The sequence below is a fragment of the Saccostrea cucullata genome, unplaced genomic scaffold (genome assembly GCF_032062105.1).
Source record: "Saccostrea cucullata isolate Sc308-1 unplaced genomic scaffold, CSIRO_AGI_Scuc_v1 ctg1778, whole genome shotgun sequence".
Classification (NCBI taxonomy): Eukaryota; Metazoa; Mollusca; class Bivalvia; order Ostreida; family Ostreidae; genus Saccostrea; species Saccostrea cuccullata.
Genome location: NW_026938737.1, coordinates 1 through 24,509, shown reverse-complemented (window position 1 = coordinate 24,509; position 24,509 = coordinate 1). Strand labels below are relative to the sequence as shown.

The window sequence follows — 24,509 nt, the reverse complement described above, 5'->3', positions numbered from 1 at the left end:
CGGACGGAAAATTAAGATTTAAGCTACCAGTGACATATGATATCCAAAAACCTGTCAAGAACAGCAAAAATATGCAAAATTTGACTACTTCCGGTTTGACCGGAAGTGACGTCGCCGGACGTATTTTGACGACGCCCTTAGATAAAGCTTGATATTTTGAACAACTTTGCTTCTTTGACGTATTACAAATTCTCAATACTTTTTGAGATATAAAGGGAAAACTTTTGGCCCCTTTTGGCCCTTTATTATAGGGGCCAGCCCCTTATTGTTGATATCTTTTGAAAGATCGTGACATTCTTCACAACTTTTGTTCTATATGTCTTTAAAAAATATTAACGTGTGAAAAGATATTGCCAAAAATGTGTGAAAAATTTCTAAATTCCCGATAGGTCTTTTTTCGAGCCATAGCAAGCGCCGACGTGCTGCACTTCCGGAGAATAAGAAAGGTGTGTGTCACATCAGCATATATTGCTCTATTATCGCTGAAAATCTTACATTTCTATCTAAAAGCACTTTTGAGAAAAATGCTGGACAATGTGACCCTCTGAAAATCACTAAATCGCAGAAATCTCGAAACCGGAAGTGACGTCATAAAAATAAAAAATTAGATATCAGGTTTGATTGATGTTCCATCAGTCCTGAAAGTTTTATGAAAATCGATCGAGCCGTTTCCGAGAAATCGCGTGCACAAAATCGGTAAGAAAAAAAACAATAATAAAAATAATAAAAATAGTGGAAAAGAAACCTAAGAATAACAAGAAGGTCTTCCGCTGAAGACGGAAGACCTTAATAATAACAAAAATAGTGGAAAAGAAACCTAAGAATAACAGTAAGGTCTTCCGCTGAAGACGGAAGACCTTAATAATAATAATAATAACTAGAGCCGAGCTCGTTGCAAAGCAACGAGTAGGTCTTCCGTCCTGTTTGACCGGAAGTATCATTCAATAAAAAAAAGATAAAGAGTAATGAAGTTCCAAAATGGTTTAATCCTCCAAATCTATGTTAATTATTGCAAAATAAAGCCATTTTTGGGAACTTCCGGTTAGACCGGAAGTGACGTCGACGGACGGAAAATTAAAGATTTAAGCTTCCAGTGACATATGATATCAAAAAACCTGTCAGAAACAGCAAAAATATGCAATTTTTGACTACTTCCGGTTTGACCGGAAGTGACGTCACCGGACGTATTTTGACGACGCCATTAGATAGAGCTTGATATTTTGAACAACTTTGCTTCTTTGACGTATTACAAATTCTCAATACTTTTTGAGATATAAAGCAAAAACTTTCGGCCCCTTTTGGCCCTTTATTATAGGGGCCAGTCCCTTATTGTTGATATCTTTCGTAAGAACGTGACATTCTTCACAACTTTTGTTCTATATGTCTTTACAAAATATTAACGTGTAAAAAGATATTGCCAAAAATGTGTGAAAAATTTCTAAATTCCCGATAGGTCTTTTTTCGAGCTATAGCGAGCGCCGACGTGCTGCACTTCCGGAGAATAAGAAAGGTGTATGTCACATCAGCACATGTTGCTCTATCATCGCTGAAAATCTTACGTTTCTATCTAAAAGCACTTTTGAGAAAAATGCTGGACAATTTGACCCTCTGAAAATCACTAAATCGCCGAAATCTCGAAACCGGAAGTGACGTCATAAAAATAAAAAATTAGATATCAGGTTTGATTGATGTTCCATCTGTCCTGAAAGTTTCATGAAAATCGATCGAGCCGTTTCCGAGAAATCGCGTGTACAAAATCGGTAAGAAAAAAAAACAACAATAAAAATAATAAAAATAGTGGAAAAGAAACCTAAGAATAACAAGAAGGTCTTCCGCTGAAGACGGAAGACCTTAATAATAGGGAAAAAGAAACCGAACGAAAACAATAAGGTCTTCCGTTGGAAACGGAAGACCTTAACTAGATACATTCTCGTTGCGAGCAACGAGAGGTCTTCCGTCCGATTCAGGAAAAAAAAAACTCGTAAAATCGAGCTGAAAAGTGATTCAGAATTTTGGTCATAAGGAGGATAGAACCCAGGTCGCCAACGTGAATGCGCTTTGTTTTCTCTTTTATCCCCATCGGGCAAAGCATTAAGCTATTGGGAACACTGCTATAAATATACTTGTGTATACTTTTGCAACAGTACACCTGTCTAAGAATTATAAAAGGCGGGCCACTATTCATAATCTCGCGCCAAACGCCACAAGTAAATATTCGTGCCTTTTCTTTGGACTGATCTATCAAATAGGTGTGATAGCTTCAACGAAATTAAATAAATAAAACAACTTCTTATCGCCTTTATTTTATTTCGACATTAAGAAAGTATATTTAACACATAGTACACAATACATATCGTATCTAGCCCAGTTACACTAAAGCAGTGAAACGGAAATTAAGTTTTAAGATTGACACTGAATTGCAACGTACTACTACGTGAAAGTCCAAGTAGTTTTTTACATCTCATGCATCTTTATGTCAGAATGGTTTAATCAAACGCTCAGCTGCCTCCATAAACCCCTACTCGCGAAATAGCGGGGTTGACAGAGACAGCCGCCATCTTGGCCCCGCTTCAGATTTTCAAATGTTAATATCTAGAGTTCAGAATAACCAATATCCAAACAACTTATATAGTAAGCATCAATCAAAGGGTCTCTATTATCATTCCAAAAAAAAAATATTGAAAAACAAAAAAGTTAGAAAATGCGATTTTTTCAATTCCCTTCACCTAACGACAGGAAGTACCGACGACGAACATAAAGTCGCGTCCTGGATAGTATATATCACGATCTATAATCCCTGAAAGTTTCATGTTGATATCTCTTACCGTTTTTGAGTTTAATCGTGGACAAAATGTCATTTTAATTTCAGGAAATTGTCCGTAACTTGGCACCATAAATGAGTTTCCAAATTTTCTCTCGGATATATAAAATTCATGTTACGACACATCTTTTCTGAAAATTTCACGTCATTCCATCCATTAGTTTTCGAGAAATCGCGTGCACAAAATTAGAAAGTCAAAAAAATAATAAAAAGAATAATAGTAATAACTAGATGCGTTCTTGTTGCTAAAGCAACAAGCAGGTCTTCCGACCGACTTTTCTTTAGAGTTCTATGCTGTGTCATCCCAAGAAATAGATTTCAGAATGATTTTGTTTCGTTTACGTTCATTTACAGTAGTCTCTCAACACAGATCATGATTATTACAATTATTTCACAAAATATTTCAAAATATAGCTTTTAAAATTCGGCAAAATCTTCCATACATGTAATAAAAGAGAGAAAGGTAATTTGGAAATGAAAAAAGACAAAAACAAAGAAAAAAATTTTGCAACGCCCCCAGCGGGATTCGAACCCCCGACGGTGGGACAAAGTTTGGTTCGGTCATATCGTTTCAATATATGTACGCATCAAGATACTGAACACATATAAGAATTCTCATAAGACACATTATAAACCCTGTAAATCCTAAAGAAAAATATTGAAGAACAAAAAAGTTGAGAAATGGGACTTTTTGAATTCACTTCCGTTTGCGACCGGAAGTGCCGACGACGAAAAATAAAGGTCGTTGCCCATAACAGAGTTCGATGTTCTATAACCTCAGTGAGTTTCACTTTCATATCTTTAGCCGTTCTCGAGAAAACTGCTGGACAAAATGCCTTTTAAAAAATGCAAAAATCCCCCAAAATCGCGAACGAAAGTGATTTTCGAAAAAATGAAAAACACGTCTGGAGACATTCTCATTATGCAACTTCCATGAGAAAATCTTTGAAATCTGTCCACGCATAGCTGAGATATCGGCTGTACTATGAAAAAAGAATAATAATAATAATAATAATAATAAAAAACAGAAGGAAAACAATAAGGTCTTCCGAAGGAAGTCGGAAGACCTTAATAATAAGAAACAGTAGAATCACTATAAGATCTTCCGTGAAGACGGAAGACCTTAATAATAGGGAAAAAGAAACCGAACGAAAACAATAAGGTCTTCCGTTGGAGACGGAAGACCTTAATAATAGGGAAAAAGAAACCGAACGAAAACAATAAGGTCTTCCGTTGGAAACGGAAGACCTTAATTAATGTTTAGCATGCACGAAGTATTGGGAAATGCGCTGCATTTCATCTTACGGCATTCTGCATAGAATTTCCATTTTTTAAATTTCATTTACAACAATTTTTATTTTCATTTCCGTCATTTATTTCTTTTCATTTCCGAAATTTTAGAAAGTTATCAGTATTATGTTAACCAGGTAGATGTAAATGGAATTTTAAAAGAATTTTCAATATATTAATAAGAACATATAAACGTTTCGTAGATATATACATCTGTACATGTAGCACAAAGTCCAGTTAAAAAAGTTAAATATGCATGCATTTTTTTTTTTCATCACCATGTATGTTTACTAAGTTTAATGTAAATGATTGAACCGAACTTATGTCCAAGACATTTAATATACGAAATTATATCTCATGAAATTAAATTTTTTCTAAGTAAATTCTTAAAACTAGCTTTCATTACGTAAAAGAACTACATGAAAAATGTCGACAATCTCAAAAATTCCGGAAATGAAATGCAGCCGGGAGTTGGATGTCCCCTTTACTTTTTTCAGAATGTTTTTTTTTTTTTTTTTTTTTGGTTGCAAAAAAAAAAAGAATCTGTGAAGGCTGGTAACTAGCCTACTCCCCCAATTCTTGGAGTAGTCAGTACGATCAACATCTCACACCTCAATATTTTCTAGTCAGAAAAAGACTAACCCCCCTTTCCAATAGTTTTTTAAAAAATGATTTCTGATTTTTTTTGGGGAGGGGCTAGTCATTGTGTTATATCAGTCATATTTTCGGATTATCCGCATCTCTCTTCTCTCTCCAAGTGTACTTTTATTAATTGTCTCTTCTAAACATTTTTCTTTTTGTCTTTGAAAGAGAAACATCCATGTACATCATGAATAAAAGCATGAAAATTGTATTTCCTTTGTCATTTCAGGCTGTACAGATATCTTGCCTATCGCAGATTTGTCAGATGTATATATATTAGCGTCTTGGAAAGAAGAACAGAAGAATTCTTCCGTCTTGTGTTGTGATCAAAATTCGAAAAACCTTTCCCTCCCAAGAGTATTGTGGCTTTAAATACCCAAACTGACAAATTCACATCCTGTACATAGTAAATTTTGAAATAAAACCATGATCTACACTGTATGTGAATCATTGTGTATTTAATTAAATCTAGATCTTTGCAGCCACAATATCACATTTCCTTGCTCTTGGTTCAGACTGGGAGATTGGCACAGGTCTCTCTCTCTCTCTCTCCTCTATCGCCCTTGCTTTCCTTGCCTCTGCAAAAGAACTGTGAACCTCCCTCCTAAATACAAGCTCTTCATTCAGTTGGTCAATGTAATCTGTAATTAGAGCAATGACATTTATTAACAATGAAGTTTTATCAAAAAACTAAACATACAATGTTTAACATTGTTTTTGCCCCATATGGAAGACTGGTGATATATTATAATTTTTTTGCCCTGTCCGTCCATCTGTATATCTTCAAGAACTTTAACATTGCTCATAATTTTCGAATGGTTGGAGCCATAGCTTTTAGATTTCATATGTGTATTCTTTCTTTGGGTACCATCATATTTATTTACCTTATAGTTTGATCCAGTTTTACAAAATTTTACCGAACTTTAACCTTGGTCATAACTTTTGAACAGTTGGTGCTAGGGCTTTAACACTCACATGTGTAATCCTTGTGACAAGACCTTCCATTGAATATCAACAACTTTGACCTTTTAAACTTGACCTACTTATAAAAAACTTGAACCTTTTCCATATCTTTTCAACTGTTGCTGCTAGGGATTTCATAATTCACAGGTATATTCCCCGGGACAATACCGTACTCTTGGTACTTTTATAATAAATATTTGATTTTGATTTGAAAAAGTTTAACCTTTCCTTTAAGATGCCATATGGAGGTGTCAGTATTTCACAAACACATATATGCATATTCATTATTGTTTGTTTTTTTCCATTCAAAACATTTTTCATTTATTCAAGTCAAAAATTTCTTCTGGACAAATTTAGTTATGACCTAAACTTTGCAATACTCTCTGAAAGTTTGTTTTACTTTCACTTCCTTAGCCACTCCTTCACCTTTCCTACTTTTTGGGAAAGACACCCTATACATTGTGTCACCTTGTCTGGTTGTTGCCTGCTGTCTGCTGGAGTTTTCATTAAAATGGAGGACTGCTAACTGTAACATGTGAATGTTTAAATTGATAGCAGAAAAAAAAATAAGATGTGAACAGGCGATATTATATATTTATTGACTGAGTTCGAGGGCAACATACATTTTGTCGGACGCAATAACTAAACTGTACGCCTGAGGCCGTTAGGCAAAATGCATTTTGCCTGAGAACTCGGTCAATAAATGTTTTGTTATACCTATCATTTTATTTTACTTTTTGCCATACATGTATTTTGTACTGTCTTCCTTGATGTAACATCAAGTCAGTCACTGTTGAACACCAATGAATGAAAATGAAATTTGGTCCCCCGATTCTTTGACGTAAGCAGTCCAACATCTCATCAACTTTTTTTCGTATAGATTTGTAAAGGAAAAAAAATTTAAAAATGTAACAATACTTGTTGTTATACCTTTATAAATTTGTTCCTATACAAATCAATATACGGAAAAAAGTCTCACATTTCTAATGTTTTGCTGAGCAGGCATGTTGGACTGCTGAGTGAGATGTTGGACCAGTCGATGCGATGTTGGACCACTTGCGTCACAGAATGGGCGGAGCTTAATCTTATTTTCATTCTTTGGTGTTCAAAAGTGATGGACCTGATGTTACATCACAAATGACAGTACAAAATACATGTATGTAAAAAAAAATTAAAATGAAAGGTATAACAAAACATTTATTAACTGTGTTTTCGGGCAAAATGCGTTTTGTCGACCTTCGAACCAAACTGTCTGCTTTCGGCCTAACGGCCTCAGACAAACAGTTTGGTTCTTGGGTCCGACAAAACGCAAGTTGCCCTCGAACTCAGTCAATAAATGTATATTGTTAAAAGGCCACTTGACTGTTTACTCACCTAGCTTACATTTGTGCATGAAAGTAATGGACCAGTTTTGGTGCAAAGTGATACAGAACTTTGTGGAAGGCTTCCAAACCAGATATTTGTTCTGCTGGAGAGAGTTTCCTGATGTCTGTCAGTAGCAATCGTCCATTAACAATTTTCTCCAATTCAACATAAGCTTTAGAACCTGCAGTTTAGAAATTATTGAACTACCTGTTTTATAATTGCAGTTGTAGGATACCTTTATGCTAATAAAATTTAAAAAAAAAAAAAACAAGAAAGAAAATGTACAAAATATTTAATTATAAGTCAATCTGCCACCAGAAATTGAGAGCATTATTTTAGATACCTTTCCTGAACCATACTCGGTCATCATCAAGATCACCATGCTCACATCTTGGAAACTGTGAACCATGCCCCTCATGTATGTTGCAAACAAGGTTTAGAATGGAACACCATTTCTCAAGTATTAGCTCTCCATTTCCCTCGCAGCTCATGGCACACCAGTAGGTATGGTTACTGATCGATCTTGCCCACTGACCAACAATCTCACAATTCTTTTTAGCCACTGCTTCCAACTTCTTAAATACACCTGAAAGAAGACATGTAACTCATTAATAAAATATGCTAAATACAAGTTTAAATTGTATAAAAGATACTTATAAGCAATTCAAATTAAAATTACCTTTAGCAACATGCCAGCAATCAAACCAGTGAGTAATTTCGGGTTCCTCTTCACGCATATACTTTTTAATTTGAGAGTGGCGATCAGTAACCAGATGTGACACTTCAACCTACTCCTCCTCTAAAAATGCCAAACCTCTTTTCAAGCCCTCTAACTCCATGGCGTATGAATTCCTTACTTCATTTTTCTACAATATTAAAAAGTTGTATGTACAATTACAAGAAACTTGTTCAGTATTGACTTGCTAATGTTTATAAGAAAAACATGACTTCAAAATAGCAATATGATCTTGAAATTTATCAAAGTGTACATGGATATTCCACATGTTCCAACTTGAGTTTTCATAAAAAATGTGTTTTAATTTAGCTTGCTCTAACCTGTACTAGCTGTGTGTCTACAATTTTGTTAATTGGTTTGAAGATCCATCAGTGTATAGGACAGGTACTTTGCTGTATGTCCTGGGGAGCAGCATCTACCGTCACCGCCCAGCCTCAAGGGTTCTCCTGCTTCCCGTGCTGCAGTTTATAGATGCAACTGTTCTCTCTGCCATAGTTTCTATTGTAGGGACTAGATAAAGATTCTGAATGTTCATATAAGTTCCTATACTAAACATCTGTATTGATGCATGCTGGCACAATGTCAAAAATTTACTGGCACTACTGCCCGAAAATAAAACAGCTCCTGCCACAATCAAATTGCCAAGTGGCATTGAATTTGATGTCGGCTGACTTTCCCATTTTTTGACTAGGCAACAGTTTTCACAGAGGCTAGTAACCTGAAAGTAAGAACCAACTACATTTTTGGTGACTTTGCATGTGGATTCACAGTTGTTACAAACTACAAACAAACACTCCAAGCAGGATTCGAATACTATAAATTTTCTCTCTTTTGCTGGACTTATCTTTCTGTATTATCAAGCTGATCATTGTTTTCATCTGGTATCCAGTCAGGATCTTCCAATTCATTATCATCAATGGACATGTAGCTGGTGTTTAAGTCATCATCTAATCTACTCTCGTCCGTCTGAGTTCCCGTGGAAACCAGGACTGGTCTCACAACAGGATCAGGTGTAGTCTCAGTCTGAATCCTCACATGACGTCGCTTCTGAAATTTGATTTCATTTCCACATTTAGTTATCATGATAAAAACACATTCATATGCATGAAATTATTAATTCAAGTATTTACAATTTTAAACCCTGAAACCCGTATTTTCTACTTAAAGAACGAGGGCGCTTTTGATTGACATTCGGCAGGAATCTGGGCGTAATTGAAAAGTGAAAATTTTATCGACATGTCACATGAAATTTTAACATTTTTTTTTATTTATCGGGTTCCTGTGCAACAGGAAAGGGAAATATTTTCGAAAATTGGCCAGATCAGACATTTGGTAAAAAATTGTACATTTTTATACACGTTTTTTCTAAAAATTTTCTATCTCTGGGTCTTCTCTCCATGATTTTGAAACGTTATTTGTGTGTATTTTAATTCAAAGAAACGAATACACTTTTTTAAAAAATGGAGAGAAGACCCAGAGACCATGAAAAACGAACTTTTCCCAAAAAAAAACCAAATATGTGAATGTGGTGCTTCTTTGTCCTTTTAAGGTAGGTCGCGGGTTTACTGCATAAAAATTCTTACGAGAAAACATATCCTGAAAATTTGATATAATGTTCCTTAGAATTCACAGCATATTATCTGCAATTTTTATTAAATTTGCCTACGTAGTTTAAATGATATAGTAATGTAAATGCGGTATTGTTGATAAAACTTTTTTTACGCTTTACTATTGAAATGTATGGAAAAATGACGTTTTAAGCCAATTTTGTGAAAATAGTTTCTTTTAAAAAGATTGGATAACTTTTTACAGACGTAGACGAATTAGTCAGGAATTTCAAAATGTGAAGATGAGGTAAAATCAAAACTATTAATATAAAAAAATCAATATGTCTTCTCGCTAGATTTTTTGCTAAATAATTTCAAAGTTTTCTTTTATACTGCTAAAATGTTGCGTTTATGACGTTATTTATATCTACAACGTCATTTGTTGAACGTAGTCACGTTTACAATACGAGTATAAATATCTTGACTTTTGGAATATGAAAGATTTAAAAGGTGACAGAGATACAAAAGTAAATTTTATCAATTATTTAATTTATTCCAGAGACATATTAGAATGACCAGCAACTTATTTTCACTAGTATTGTGAAATTCACATTCTGATCACAAAGTCAGAATGAACGGTATAAACATTCCTCGTGCATGAGAAAAAAATGTACAGCGACAACAACGCGAGTGATAAAATATATAGTTATTACTACCTGTATTATTTAAAAAAATCCATGGTCGATAGGATTTCAGGCATAACACAAAAATCTGATGGCTTTATTCGAAAACGGTAAGAAAATATCCCGATACTGAGGATATTAGCGGCCGGGGGGGGGGGGGGATGGTGTAACCTGCAATGCTCTTTCTATATCAGTCGCAAGCTATAGTATATGGCCCTAATTCTCAAACATTTGCATTTGTTAATTTGTTTTAATTTCAAATTTCAATACGCAAGATGTAAAACACTGCATTTAGCTTTTACACTTTCAGCTTTTGTTATATAAAAGAATAGTACATAGAAAAAAAAGATACTTATAAATCGTTTACAGTTTCTTATAGGCTTACAGTCCAGGTGTTTACAGTATAAATTTGAATTTTAAATGCATGTCACAATTCATTAAATACATAAGAACAAAACAATAATGATAATTTTAAAAAAACCCAGAAAAGTGCATGAAATTAAATTTAACCCGTTTTTAGTGATGAGGATTTCCATTCTGAAAAGTATATATACGCATATTTTCGCCCAGGCTTTGATTGGCAGGCATGATGCAATACGCATGTTCCCCTGAGTTTTCCGCTAAACAATTTTTATTCATGATAACTTTCTTTCTGCACACCATAACTTTTACGCTGATTTATTCTGATTGAGTTTTAGCAGTTTAGTTACACTTACAATATAAATTATTCCTTTCATTTGGTATTGTACTTAATTAGTCCTAAGACATTACATTTAATCACATCAGAATTCAGACTGAAATTTAATGATACATATAAAATATGTAAGAAGTTTTAGTACAATAGCTTGCACTTTGTAAAATAATCTACTTGATTCGCACAGACTTGAAGTCGTTTGCAAAGAATTAAGCGGGAAACAACGTAACGTTGCCTTTGTTACGTAACCGGCGTCATAATCAAATGTGCACAAAACAACCGCTCGAATCGTCACATTTGTGTACCAAAACTGATGACAAAAGCAAACCCGCGACCTACCTTAAAATCATCTGTGTATGTGTAGCGGTGATAGCTCAGTAAGTTGGGCTACCTGCTCAGTGCACTGATATCGAAAAGTTTTTGGTACGAGCCTGACATGGGTCGTTATTTTTTTTTTCATGCAAACAACCATTTATTTCGTCAGTTTCGTTTTATGTACTGATGTATTAAAATTTTGAATTAAATAAATTTTGGTTCAGTTTGGTTCTCGAGCGAATTCAATTTTAATCTTCTTCTCTATATAATGTACATGTACACGTATCATGCATCTATATGCATTAAATATTTTGGGTGTTTATTTTTTGTGAAACATTACTATGTTATAGTATCCCCTAGGAAAAACGGACAAAAATGCTACAATCTCACACTTTCAAACCAAAAGAAAAAAAACCTATGGACGTGTTAGTAAAATCTGACCAGCTATGTTCAGCCAACCAAATCATGGACATTTAAACCATAAATGTTTCGTACAAATGATTCCTGCAGATCACACGCCAACTGCGCCTATCTTCTTTACTTGGAAAAAAAATCAAAATGAATAAACATGATAAATTATTGGTAATGTTAATATAACAAGAGGCCCATGGACCACATCGCTCACCTGAGCACTGTGGCTAGGAAAAAGTAGAAATTGGTTTATTATTGAAAAGTTTAAATCCAAAAGTAGTCCCATGATCAATCATGGTTTTGCTATTCTTAAGAAGATGATTTTTAAAGAATTTCCTATGTCTATGTAAAACTTTGGTCGGCCATTGGGGCCCCGCCCTACCCCCAGGGGCCATGATTTGAACAAACTTGAATCTACACTACCTAAGGATGCTTTCATATAAATATGATCAATTATGGCTTTGCTATTCTTGAAAAGAAGATTTTTAAAGAATTTTCCTATATATTTCTATATAAAACTTTGGTCGGCCATTGGGGCCCCGCCCTACCCCTGGGGTCATGATTTGAACAAACTTGAATCTACACTACCCGAGGATGCTTCCATATAAATATGATCAATAATGGCTTTGCTATTCTTGAGAAGAAGATTTTTAAAGAATTTTCCTATATATTTCTATATAAAACTTTGGTCAGCCATTGTGGCCACGCCCTACCCCCGGGGGCCATGATTTGAACAAACTTGAATCTAAACTACCTGAAGATGCTTCCCTATGAATATGATCATTTATGGCTTTGCTATTCTTGAGAAGAAGATTTTTAAAGAATTTTTCTATATATTTCTATGTAAAACTTTGGTAAGCCATTGTGGCCCCACCCTACCCTTGGGGGTCATGATTTGAACAAACTTTAATCGACAATACCTGAAGATGCTTCCATATAAATATGATGAATTATGGCTTGGTCATTCTTGAGAGGAAGATTTTTAAAGAATTTTCCTATATATTTATATGTATATAAATACCTGAAGATACCTGAGGATGTTTCTCCATAAGTTGTTTCATCTTTTCTGGCACAGTAGTTCTTTAGAAGAAGATTTTTAAATCATACCAATAAATTTTCAAGTTTGGTTGAAATTGGCCCAGCGGTTCTTGAGAAGAAGTTGAAAATGTGAAAAGTTTACAGACGGACAGACAGACAGACAGACAGACGGACGACGGACAAAATGTGATCAGAAAAGCTCACTTGAGCCTTCGGCTCAGGTGAGCTAAAAAAGAATATGTTTAGTAGACAAAACAATAACATAAGTTATCAATTAAACTTACAACTAAACTGTATGTAGTTTGGGTCAGTTTGGAAAAGCAGTTAGAGTCATCCTTTTCCCCGATTGTGTCAGCTGTTGCATCATTATCCTGCACTAGTAGACACTGGTCTGTATTGTGTGATGTACCAGAGCTACTCTGTTGACATTCCCTGGGTAACACCGTATCAATACCCTGAAATATATTGCAACCTCGGTATCTACATAAAATAAAAAAACAAAACTGAAAAATGAAAAGTTTACTTACTAGTACTGTACTAATATTAGAATTTTAAAGTAAACAATGAATAGCAGGCACAGAGCATTGTTACAATATATGATGAAGGAGGGGGGGTCTTGGGTCTTACATTACTACATAACCCTTTCACTGAATGCTTCAACAAAACGTGAAAATGTCAGTGACTTAGTGGGGGAAACATCTTGTCAAGGAGTATTCTCTATAGTATTTAGAACCTAATGTCTTGAAAAGGGGGACATGCACCCCCCCCCCCTCCTAATTCTAACCTACGTGTTCGAACACTACTGTTTGTATATAATTATATAACGATGACCTACCGTTAAGCGCCTTTTCTTGCGAATTTTCTCCAGTGCTGATGATTTTCTGGGAGTCTTAGAAGGTGTTGGCGAGTACAAATCCTCACATTCTGCGTCTCTCGGTCTTTTACAAGGTCTAGCAGGGCTTGAATAATCAAAAATTGTTGGGATTGCCCCAGGTTTCAAAATTGTATATTTCGGTTGAAAGCCAACAGAAGCAGCTAAGCCTGGATGTACAGTAAATTGACCCTTGTCAAAGTGAAGTTCACAGAGCTTTGTGTATCGGGTCGGTTGAAATCCATCTCTCTTTAATTTTAGAGTCCAAATTTTCTTTAGTTTAGGGTCTTTTGGGAACAAAAACATACTTTTCCCTTGTCCAGACTTAACTGTGCAATTGAAAGCTGCACACTGCACCATACTGTCCAATAAAAGAGATGTTCCCCTCACACCGCCAGCGTCTTTCAATTTCTCGGTGTCTCTAATGACGTCACGCGACAATGGAGATAAGCAATTCACAATAAACGCTCCACTGGTCAGGCCGGAATTAAAAATATCTTTGTTTCCCCTAACCCGACCCTAAATTCTCAAGTTGGGTCGGTAGGTAGGTAAACATTTTTATTTTCTGACAGCAGCTTTAAAAATACATTCTAAGATTTAATGGAAAATTACCATTGTAAATAAGAAAAGTACAAAAGAAAGCGATGTGTGAACAAAATGCTAAGTATCGTACATATGCCGTTTATAAGCAAAATTCATAATTAATTAATTCACAAGTGTTAATTGGTTAAACTTGTGAAATATCTCACGCCATTACATCTATACAAATTGAAACAAATAGACAAGATTTTCAGATACGCAAAGACCAGACATACGAGTATATTTTTTCAATCCTTCCATCAGTCTTCAAAGCTTATAGATGATCAATATACTTTTTTGAGGGCCATGAGATTTGCAGTGGTTCTGAAGCATTTTGCTTTGGAGTTAAGAAGTAAGTGGCTAATTTTAAATCGCAGGTTCAAATCCCAATGAGTAACGTTGAAAATCCTTCAAAGTGGACCATATAAACTTATGTCCAGTGTCGCAGAACATGCTGCCTCAAAAAAGATCCCCCACTGCTTAATGGCAAAAAAGTGCTGAGTACGTCTAAATTTGTAGCAATGGGGAAATGTTTAAATGTCGTCCTAACAAATCTCGAAGGGATTAAAAGCAAAGAAACAACCAATCTTCAAGGGCCTAATTAAGGGAAAATACACTGGACGTCTCAGGAAGCTGAACCATGATTTCAAAACTATTTGGAAAGAGTATGTTAACAATATTTAAATGAACCAAACCGAATCTACAAATAAGTTTGACCACTAAATAAAGGCATGAAGAAAGAACATCTGAATTATATTTATCAGATTGAATATGCAGACATATTTACAACAACTCTTATGGTTCCATAAAGGCATAAGTAAACATAGGAACATAGATGAATTGGTTATTAGATCAAAAAAATAAAATGCAGTGAAATTGAATGATGTGTCCACTAGGTGGTCCCCTCATCTACTCATGAGGCGGGCCTTACGATGTATAACGCCTACGTACCTTAAATTCAAAGACAGTTTGTTGTTTAACGTCCCTTTCAAAAATTTATTATCTCACATGGAGATGCCAAGACACCTCCGAAACACTCTTAATTAGTCATGGTAAATTTTATTAACGAATTGTTTCAAGAGTGAAGAATTCCAGTTAGCTAAAAGCATAAGATTGAGACGTCGCCATTGTTTTATGAAGAGCTAATGCCCTGTAATCACATCTGGACGTCATTTTGTTTCTAACAAATGCTTGAAAATCATAGTAGAACAATGTAGGCCGTTCTGATAAAAACTGATTTTGATGAAATTGTGTTTTATAAAACTGTGTTTTATAAAACTTGGTTAACAATAAAAAAAAATAATTGAATCATCTCATTTAAAAAATCTTTTCAATCGGTGCCATTTAATTGGGTCGGTCGCGTTAGGGGAAACTAAGGTATTTTTTTATTTTGGACTCACACAGGTAAATTTAAACGCCGATTAGCGATGACAGTTGGTGACATGACTTTTAACAGACATTCGAATCTTATCTTTATTGCACCAAAGACTGATAATCACGAATAATTATGTATTTTCAAACAATCATTACATTTGTCCTTTAAATATTTTAAATGAAATATATGGAAATAATGAACAGTATTTAAGCTAAAAAATAAACATTTTAAAACAGGAGCAGAGTAAACACGGACCTCAAAACCAACAGAGGTGTTATCAGGTGCAGTGTTTGAGATATCGGTAAAATAAGTTATACATGCAGGGCTGATTGCTATAGTGAAAGTTGTCCGCTCTGCCAAAAATGTACAAGCCCGAAAAAAAAATATTTTCCGGTAGAAGTTTGCCTTAGCAATAATATGAAGAGAATAATTGGCAACTCGCTATATATTCGATCCCGGGAATATAGGCTGATGAATTCTATTTATATTGTTGTTACACTTTGCAACCAGTAATATTAGTTGTTTTGACAGCGTTTTATCAAATTTTGGAAAATCTGTTCACGTCCAGCCGGGCGTCAAAACGTGCAAATTTGTCCGCACATTTATTTCAAACACTGTCAGGTGACATGAAAAAAAATTGGCATTCCCTAATTACAAAAGATAAATTGTAATCGCTGACAAAGTCATTGTATCGACCATAGAACTTACAAAATTATTACTTTAAACGAGACTGTTAATATTCTTGTTTCGGCAACTACAATATAAGTTAAAGTAAAGTAGTTCCATCCGAATCCGCATGTCCGTTTCCATACTCTTGGGAATATCATCATATAAACCGTCTTCAAATGTAATGAACAGAAGGGTGTAATCTTTAAATAGTCAAAATCTCGAGGTTAACCTCTTGTCTACATATGAAATGTCAATTATCGCAAAACTACGTAACATCTTTATCGGGGATGTAGTACTTTTTAAGTTTTAATTTTCAGATAACAAAGTGGGCGAAATGTGTATGTATTGTTTTATTTACTTCTTTATTTAATTTTTCACTTTATTTAAAATCTTTTTTTCAACATTTCCTTCTGATTATTTTTTTTTAGTTTGACAGGAATATTTCCTTATGCTGAACTTACAGAACTTGACCACCCAACTACTTATGACAATATTCATGAATATGCTGAAGCAGACGAAAAAATATAGATGGTGGCAATGAGGATGTTTACATTTTAATGTAGAACTCAGAATTATTTGTGCTTTGCTTACTAAGACATTTCTCATTGTTAAATATCCTTACATATTTTCGTTTGACACTGAGATAGTTGGATTGTGATGCAAAACACATGTAACATAAAATATGGCTGAATCCGAACTATTTTATTGAATTATTACGCAATGTAATTAGGCATCAAATTGTAGAACAAAATCGAATTAAGTAAGGCATTACAATTCCGGAAAGATATAACAGAGATGACATCTGTTATTCTCTCAGTTTTGTTCTGCATTTTATTATCTTTCTTCACATATCTCAATCAAATCAAAATCAAGTCGCATAACATGTTGTGGAGAGGGAGTTATACATGTTACGTGTATATTACATATTATTTTTTGTTTATTGTGCAACTTTGTGGCCAGCACTTACGTAAAGCCTGATGTTTATGTAGACCTTAGAAAATGTGTTATACATTATCAAATTTTGCATATTTCTTCAAAATGTGCTTTGTCAAAATCTATTACATGTATAAGTCGTGTAAAGCGGACATGAATTCTAAAAACGCAACAATTTCATCTATGTACGACTTGTTTCATACCAAGTATAACCATATTCCGCGATATTTCTTTCAGATACCTTGTTAGACTGATATTGCCTGTCTTTACCGTACGAGGAAAAGACAGGTGATCACCGCCATTAAAGCCAGGAATTCCTGGCTTGAGTGACGCGCCATCTATCGCCGCTGCTCTACGATACAGCATGGGATATAATCACACAATAAGCGATCTGCTGACTCAGAGGGTCAGCTTTAAACCGATTTATGTTTCCTGCGGTAATTAAAATATATCAATTCTAATAAACAAAACTAGTTTGCAGAGTTGTTGCAGTTCTATTTTATCCAATTAATGTAGTATGGCATGTAATATGTGATCAATAGGGGCTTGCTGATCTGTTATATCACGCCTGAAAATTTAGAATAAATTCAGCGAAGTGAAATGTCTTGTACATAGGCCTAGTATGAAATGTTAAAACACTCCTGTAAAACAAAATTCTGAAAAAAAAGAATATTTGTATTGTATGTGGAAATATTAGTGGCCGTGAACTAGATTAATTGAATCAAAAGCAAATACAGATATTTCTCCTATATATTAATACTGTCTCCTTAATTTGCGGATTGTTCCTCTATGATGGAATTCAGTGGTGAAACAATTACAATCTTTGTATCAAATATTTTTGGCGGCACCTCGTAAATCAAACTTTTTCCGTAGCCCGTCGGTAAAACAACCACGGTATCGTTATTTAAAGCACTTTTAATACTTCTTCTTTGCAAAGGCTTTAGAAAATTTAATGCTGAATATCTTTCACAATTTACTTCTGCCACTGCAATTTTCGTACGCAAAGAAAACTCGAGGTAACGATAATCATCCATAATATAGCACTCTATGATCTGTTTTGGTTTCCCGAGGTATTTAAATTCTACGTCAGCGAGAGTTTTCATCAGCCAATGAGCGCGGCCGGTAGAGGGCTCTTTACATTACTGATCACCTGTCTGTATATCGGATATCAGACAAGCAGGCCAGTCTAATACCTTGTCTTATTGTAACGATATATACCCCCAATGCGCTCGTTACACTTGAATAATTTTTTGGGCTTGGCAATCGACTTGTCCACATCCTTAATGATATAATAAAGAATTTAAGAACATTTCGAGTTGATCAAGATATTTCAAGGCCACAACAAATAACACAGTAATTGTTTTTCTGAATGATTTTTTCAAAAAATATTTAATAATTAATTTTAAATCAAATGTAAAAAAAAAAGAAAGAAAATGCAAGTTTGGAAGAAAAATTTAGTTGCACGAGTACGTATTTTTACAGTGCGCCAAGTTATGCAGAATAAACATGAAAAAAAGTAGTAAAATCTGTAAACACCCCTTGAAACTATTATCATTTGAACTGAACGAAAAAACCATCGTCTCTGATTTGCAGGTTTTATGGTGTTGATGCATGTCGAGAAATCGCGTCGAATGCTGTAAACGTACCCATACCTGGTAATAAAGTCACTTCATCGGTTTGAAGATGTGCAGAGGTCAAGTGATTTTCATCCAGAATTCTATTTACTGAAATATGCATCACAAAAAAACTCAATAGTAAACATACTGTCACTACTCCAGCACGTCCATACACTAAGTCAGTGCTGATCAACATGTATTTCATATTTGTGCCCCTGAAAGGGGGTTGTAACTAAAGTATTGTAACCGCTGTTCATAGTGTATAACTGAAAAGTGTCTATCTATTTCTAAATTACATTCCATATAGACTGTGATTGTTTTATTTGAATCGCAAAATTCATCTGTCAATTACAACGGATTATTTTAGTACTAATCTCAAATCTAAACCATGTAATTTGATTTATGGGAATTACTTAAAAACAATTGATCAGAATACAAATTGTTATGTGTATATTTGAACGTTATTTAACATATACTCGAAGATATACCATCTCGTGTTTAGATTGAATTTTTAATCGGGGTGGGGGGGGGGGTGGGGGTGGTAGAAATAATTAATATGCCCGTTGTCTAAATATTTTCAGAAGACGGACATTTCTGCAAAATCTAATTTTTAGATTTTTTAAATGTCACTCCGACCACAGAGTATGTACATTTTGAGGATTGTGACTATTTTATAATTACGTATCTACAGGAAGCCTTTCGAGATTACAGTATCCCTGCCTGGCAGTCTGATTTTGTTTTTATAAAAATAATTTCTTGTAGGAATATTTGAGTGAAAATTTTAAAATCTAGGTAAGAGATACTTGAATTCAGCTGGTTAAATACGGATAATGATTATTATACTCTTTTGCACATTGAACACGAACTCTCTCTCCAGTAACCATCCGTTAGTGGGTATTAAATGAAAATTTATTCATCCGAATTTGTACAAGGGGTTCGTTAAATATTGATTTCATTTCTGTTATCAGGAAATCTAGGAACTAAAATTGTCCATTAACAAAAGAATATTAAAATCTTAGATTTTCATTGAGTTATTGGAATAAAATAATGACTTAGTATTGATTTGATTTTTTAAAACACACATCTTGTTATTTATCATTATTTACTATGACAATGACAATGACAATGAATTTATTCTCATAAACTGACATAAGTACAGTGTTGAGAAAGATTACAAGTATAGTTAAACATATGTGCATGCGTGAAAAAGAAAAAAGTACAAAATAACAAAACTAACAATGAGCTAACCAGGAGAGCCAACTCTCTCAAAAATAATTTTTATAAATTTACACAGTTTTGTCAATTTAACTGTATTTTTTGTATTAAAAAGTTGATCAAACTTATACACATTTGGATGTGAATAGTAATATTTTGATAATAATAATAACCTTGAATTCAAAATAAGTGAATCATTACAATTAAATAAGTAGTGAAATTCATCACCAATTTCATTTTTGGAACACAATTTACAAATTCGGTTTTCTCTTGGTACATTATGCCATCTTCCAACTTCAATTGGTAATTTATTATTACAAGTTCTAAACTTACAAAATATTTTCCAGTGCTTAAAAGGCAAAGATACTAAATACTTTTCTAGACAAAATGAAGTTTTATATATTCTACAAGTAACAGCTTTTTAAAAAGCTTGCCTGACTTAATCAATCAATTTATCAGCATGAGGAGTGATAAACCTTTTGACCATTAATACTTTTGTAGGTTTAAAACATATCCTAACTTAAAGAGCCTGGGTGATCGTGGCCATTTTTAGACTATTTCTATCTCCTTTAGAAGAAGACCTCCATTTAAAGATATACAAAAATGATCAAATTTTAAAACCAATATGTAAGAAATTTTTCTTTGTCAAATGATAGTTGACAGCTAAAGATATCATATCTGAAAATCTAAGTTATATCTGGTGGTTAATTTTTTGTTAATTTGATGACCCCCCAGCCTCCTTAATATTTTGAGAACCTTGTGTAATTGATGAAATCTTGATTTTGTTTAACTTGTAGAAGAATCATCTCTACATTTCATACTAAAGAGTTGTTATTCGGCGGGAGGGGGGGGGGGGTCTGCCCTTGGGTCTAAATCCTGTTATAAAATCTGTCATCAAATCATGCATTGTAAACATTTTAAAAGATGGATATGATTAAATACACATTTTGTTGGAGTGTATTTTCTCCTCTGAAGTAAACAGTAGTAATGTGTGTTCATTATTTTTTGTTTTCTTAAAAAAAGGGGGGGGGGGGGTAGTGACACTATCATATATTGAGAATGAAATAAGTAAATTCAATATTTAGGCCTTTTTGGAAAGAAAAATCCTAGATTTTTCACTGCTTTCTTATTTATTGTGTGCATCTGAACAGAGACATATAATAGATCATGCATCACGAGACGATGACTTGAACTGCATTGTTTATTATTATTGGGCTAGTCCATTTATGGAATAAACCAACCCCGGGATCGGGAAACAAATTAGAATCAAAGTACTGAGACAGTACTGAAAGACGGGGTCAAAATAATCTTCATGCTAGATTTCACAAATGTGATTTTTTTTACGAGTTTTAATAACAACTTTATTTTTTCATTAACATACTGAAAACAAAACTATGAATAATATACATTCACATTTTTCATTTAATTTGATTTGAAATAGAAATTTTAATAATTGCTCAGTCTGGAAACCTTTCTGAACTGCTCCGAATTTCATCAGGTACGAACTAATAACTTTTCCGGAAGTAAACAATGGATGATGCGTACACAGTCATAATAATACGCAGGATAGTACTTTGTCTACTAGTGTTATTTACAGTTAATATTTTCAGTTTTAAATTATCAAAATACTTTATTAGTTGAGTCAGACAAAGGTTCATATCAATTTCTTCAGTTTGATACAGAATGTTTATGTTTTGATCGAAACAATTTCTGCACTCTTTCGTATGCGTAGATTTAATTCATGTGTTATCACCACGGCTTCTGTTTTCTATTTTTAGGCCTCTGAGAGTAAACTAAAAGACGGGGTCACGTGACCCCGTCTAAAAATCATTTCTTTAGTGTTGCATGCCCATATATACTGAAGTATATAATATGTTGAACAATACCACGTGTAACCACATCAACGGTACATGTCCAGGAGGGTGTTCAGTAGGATACCACGGGCTTCTTTGTACAAATGGTATAAAATAATTATATGTAATATTTTGTTTTGTTTGTTTGTCTGTAGTTTCTTTTTCATTTCATCTTTTTATGCTTTGTATATTATTTTTGTGTCCTGTGCTGTCGGTAAACACCTAGTTATGTTTTTTTCAGTTTGATCTACCGGGTGACAGTGAGATTGATTCACCGGGTGACCTGAAAGTTCTTTAACCTTTTAATTTCTTGTAGTTTGTGGACGATCGTACTGGGGAGTTAATTGCAAAGAGACATGTAGTACAGAATGTGTCAGAAAGACCTGTCATCACGAATCAGGACATTGTATATCATATACACAGGTAATGTAATTAATAAAACATACGAAGGGCATGACAAAATAAAATGATTCTTTTTTAAAAAAACTTAATGAAATAATAAATTTTAAGTTGCATTTTTCTAAAGTTGAAATCGATTTCATTTTATTATAAATACAAAATTTTATCGCAAATGCTCTACATTTAAATTGTAGCCTTCTTTTATCCACATTAAGCAGGCACAAAGTTGCTACACATGTAAGAATGACTACACAATAACCATTACAAGTGTGGTGGTCTGTATTTTAATTGTTTTGATAAGCAGTTTCCTAAACCTTATTATCTGGAGGAAAATGCAGCGTACGTAAATGTTTTAATTCTATTTTGTCATTTATGTGTTTTTTTAACATTTCAAAAAATTTAAAACATATTCCATTTCTGTTTTTTTTTAAGTTAAAAAGTAATAACTTATAACACATATGATATGTTAGAAATACAAAAATTGAAAGACGTGTTATAACGAAAGCGTTAAATATTGGTACTTGATAAGACATCTTTTTTAAAAAAAATAATCCTTCTGTTATGAATTCACTCTTCTTTTACAGAGAAAGGGAAAATTTTAGGCACCACAAATGACAAGGACTATTACAACGAATTCCCATTAGTTGATATAGGAGGTATGATAAAATATACACATGTAAATGGCATTTTTATAAAATGAACACTGTAATGAGAACAAAGTTAACGGTGAAATTCAATGGTGTTCAACTCGATGCCTACAATATTAGTTGAAGTAAAAGTAACATCCAACCAATGCCACTGTACTTGAAATCATCTTATTAAAATGTTAAAGCTAATGCTATGTTTAAAAAAAACTCCATTTCATTCATTCTTGGGTAAGAATTATATAATTGGTTTGCATATGACCAGGGCTGTTGGGAAAATGTTTAAGAACTAAGAAGTGTATGTAAAGCATTTGTTAACAAATGAAATGTCGATCACATTACATGTAAAAAAAAAAAAAACTTTATCAGGGAGGTAGTAATTTTTAAGCTTATATTTTTCAGATAAACAAAGTGGGCAAGATGTGTATGTAATGTTTTCTTCACGTATATACTGAACTTTTTCAATTTACTTAAAACCTCTTCCAGGATTGATTTCTTACTATATTTTTTAATCTGACAGGGACATTTCGCCTTATGCAGAACTTAGAGAACTTGACCACCCAAACACGTATGAACAAATCCATAAATATGCAAAAGCAGACGAAAAAATGTAAATGGTTGCGTTGATGATGTTTACATTTTAATGAAGAACTCAGAATTATTTGTAGCTTTGCTTACATAGACATTTCTCATTGTTTTATGTCTACACATATTTTCGTTTCTTATTGAGAGGACATGTTTTATATACTATCAGTTTTGTTTTTTTCACCTTCACATATCTCAACCACAATCAGAATCCAATCGCAGAACATGTTGTGGCGAAGGTGATATATATTTAACATTACTTACGTTCATATGTTTAGGTACAATATTGTGCTCAACATTGATGTTTAACCTTACCGCATGTACCCAAAAATATTAAAATTTGCAAATTTCTTCACATGCGTTATGTCTTATCATCTTATATGTTAAAAGTAATTGATTATTGGTTTTTTGTACACATCTCCACGGAATCCTATCACAACATGTTTTGGGGGAAGGAGGTAATATTAATTGTAATGTCCAACGGTTTATATGCAAGCCTTATTGCAACCTTTACCTTGTCCAAATTATTAAAATTCTTCATATTGTATTTCGTATCAGCTTACAATGTGCTAGATGTATATAATAAATACATGTACATTGAGTGTATAATCTTCTTCCATTTTGTATTCATTAAGGATAAGTTAATTTCAAGGTCTTACATCTTTTCTCTGATTTTTTATTCAGTCTAGCAAATTAATATATATTGTTTTAGCAATACATTCAGACCAATTATTATAACATGCTACACAATATATTTTTCCTTTTTTTTCAATTTAAGAATTTGAGATGTGTTGGAATTTCACATATCCACGACTAAAATAAAATAAAATTCCACCATATGGCATGCTAACAGAAAGAGTGTGCAATAATTTTCTTAGCATTATTTAATTGCTGAGACATCTGTAACAGAAATTTAGTCCAGATACACACAGGGATTAAGTGGATGTTGACATTGGATTCAAACAAATATGATTATTATAATTTAACATGCCCAAAGATTGTCTTCATAATTTCATGCATTTCTATTACGAATATGCTTAGAAAACTGCTACAGAACTTTAGAAAGGGCAGACACGGATAAACAGAAAGTTGATATGGGAGCTGTACCTGAAACCAACCAAATATCATACTTGAGCAAAGACTGATCTTAAATTTTAAGCATATGCGAAAATACAAAAAAAAAATTAGAGTGACAAAAGTTGTTTTGAACAGTTTAACGGGAATACAGACAGCCACGCTAGGTATTTTTGAAGGATGGGGAACCA

At 33.6% G+C, this 24,509-nt stretch overlaps 2 protein-coding genes and 2 pseudogenes across 2 annotated transcripts; 2 read left to right on the top strand and 2 right to left on the bottom strand.

Moving 5' to 3' along the window:
• The window catches only part of LOC134251113 (P2X purinoceptor 7-like), a 36,672-nt pseudogene extending 31,534 nt beyond the window's left edge, over nt 1-5,138 (top strand).
• An 83-nt stretch (nt 5,139-5,221) lies between these two features.
• LOC134251111 (uncharacterized) lies at nt 5,222-8,469 on the bottom strand (annotated as a pseudogene).
• Nucleotides 8,470-8,657: 188 nt separating this feature from the next.
• On the bottom strand, nt 8,658-13,736 carry LOC134251110 (THAP domain-containing protein 10-like). The gene is made up of 3 exons (XM_062733477.1): nt 13,341-13,736; nt 12,790-12,960; nt 8,658-8,864 (listed from the first exon to the last, which is right to left on the bottom strand). The coding sequence occupies exons 1-3, from the start codon at nt 13,734-13,736 to the stop codon at nt 8,658-8,660; spliced, it is 774 nt and encodes a 257-aa protein (XP_062589461.1).
• A 7,899-nt stretch (nt 13,737-21,635) lies between these two features.
• Nucleotides 21,636-23,759, top strand: LOC134251117 (uncharacterized). The gene is made up of 6 exons (XM_062733479.1): nt 21,636-21,723; nt 21,933-22,039; nt 22,231-22,354; nt 22,600-22,671; nt 23,062-23,083; nt 23,180-23,759. Exons 1-6 carry the CDS (start codon nt 21,636-21,638, stop codon nt 23,271-23,273), a joined length of 507 nt encoding a protein of 168 aa, XP_062589463.1. The 3' UTR covers nt 23,274-23,759.
• The last annotated feature ends 750 nt before the right edge of the window (nt 23,760-24,509 follow it).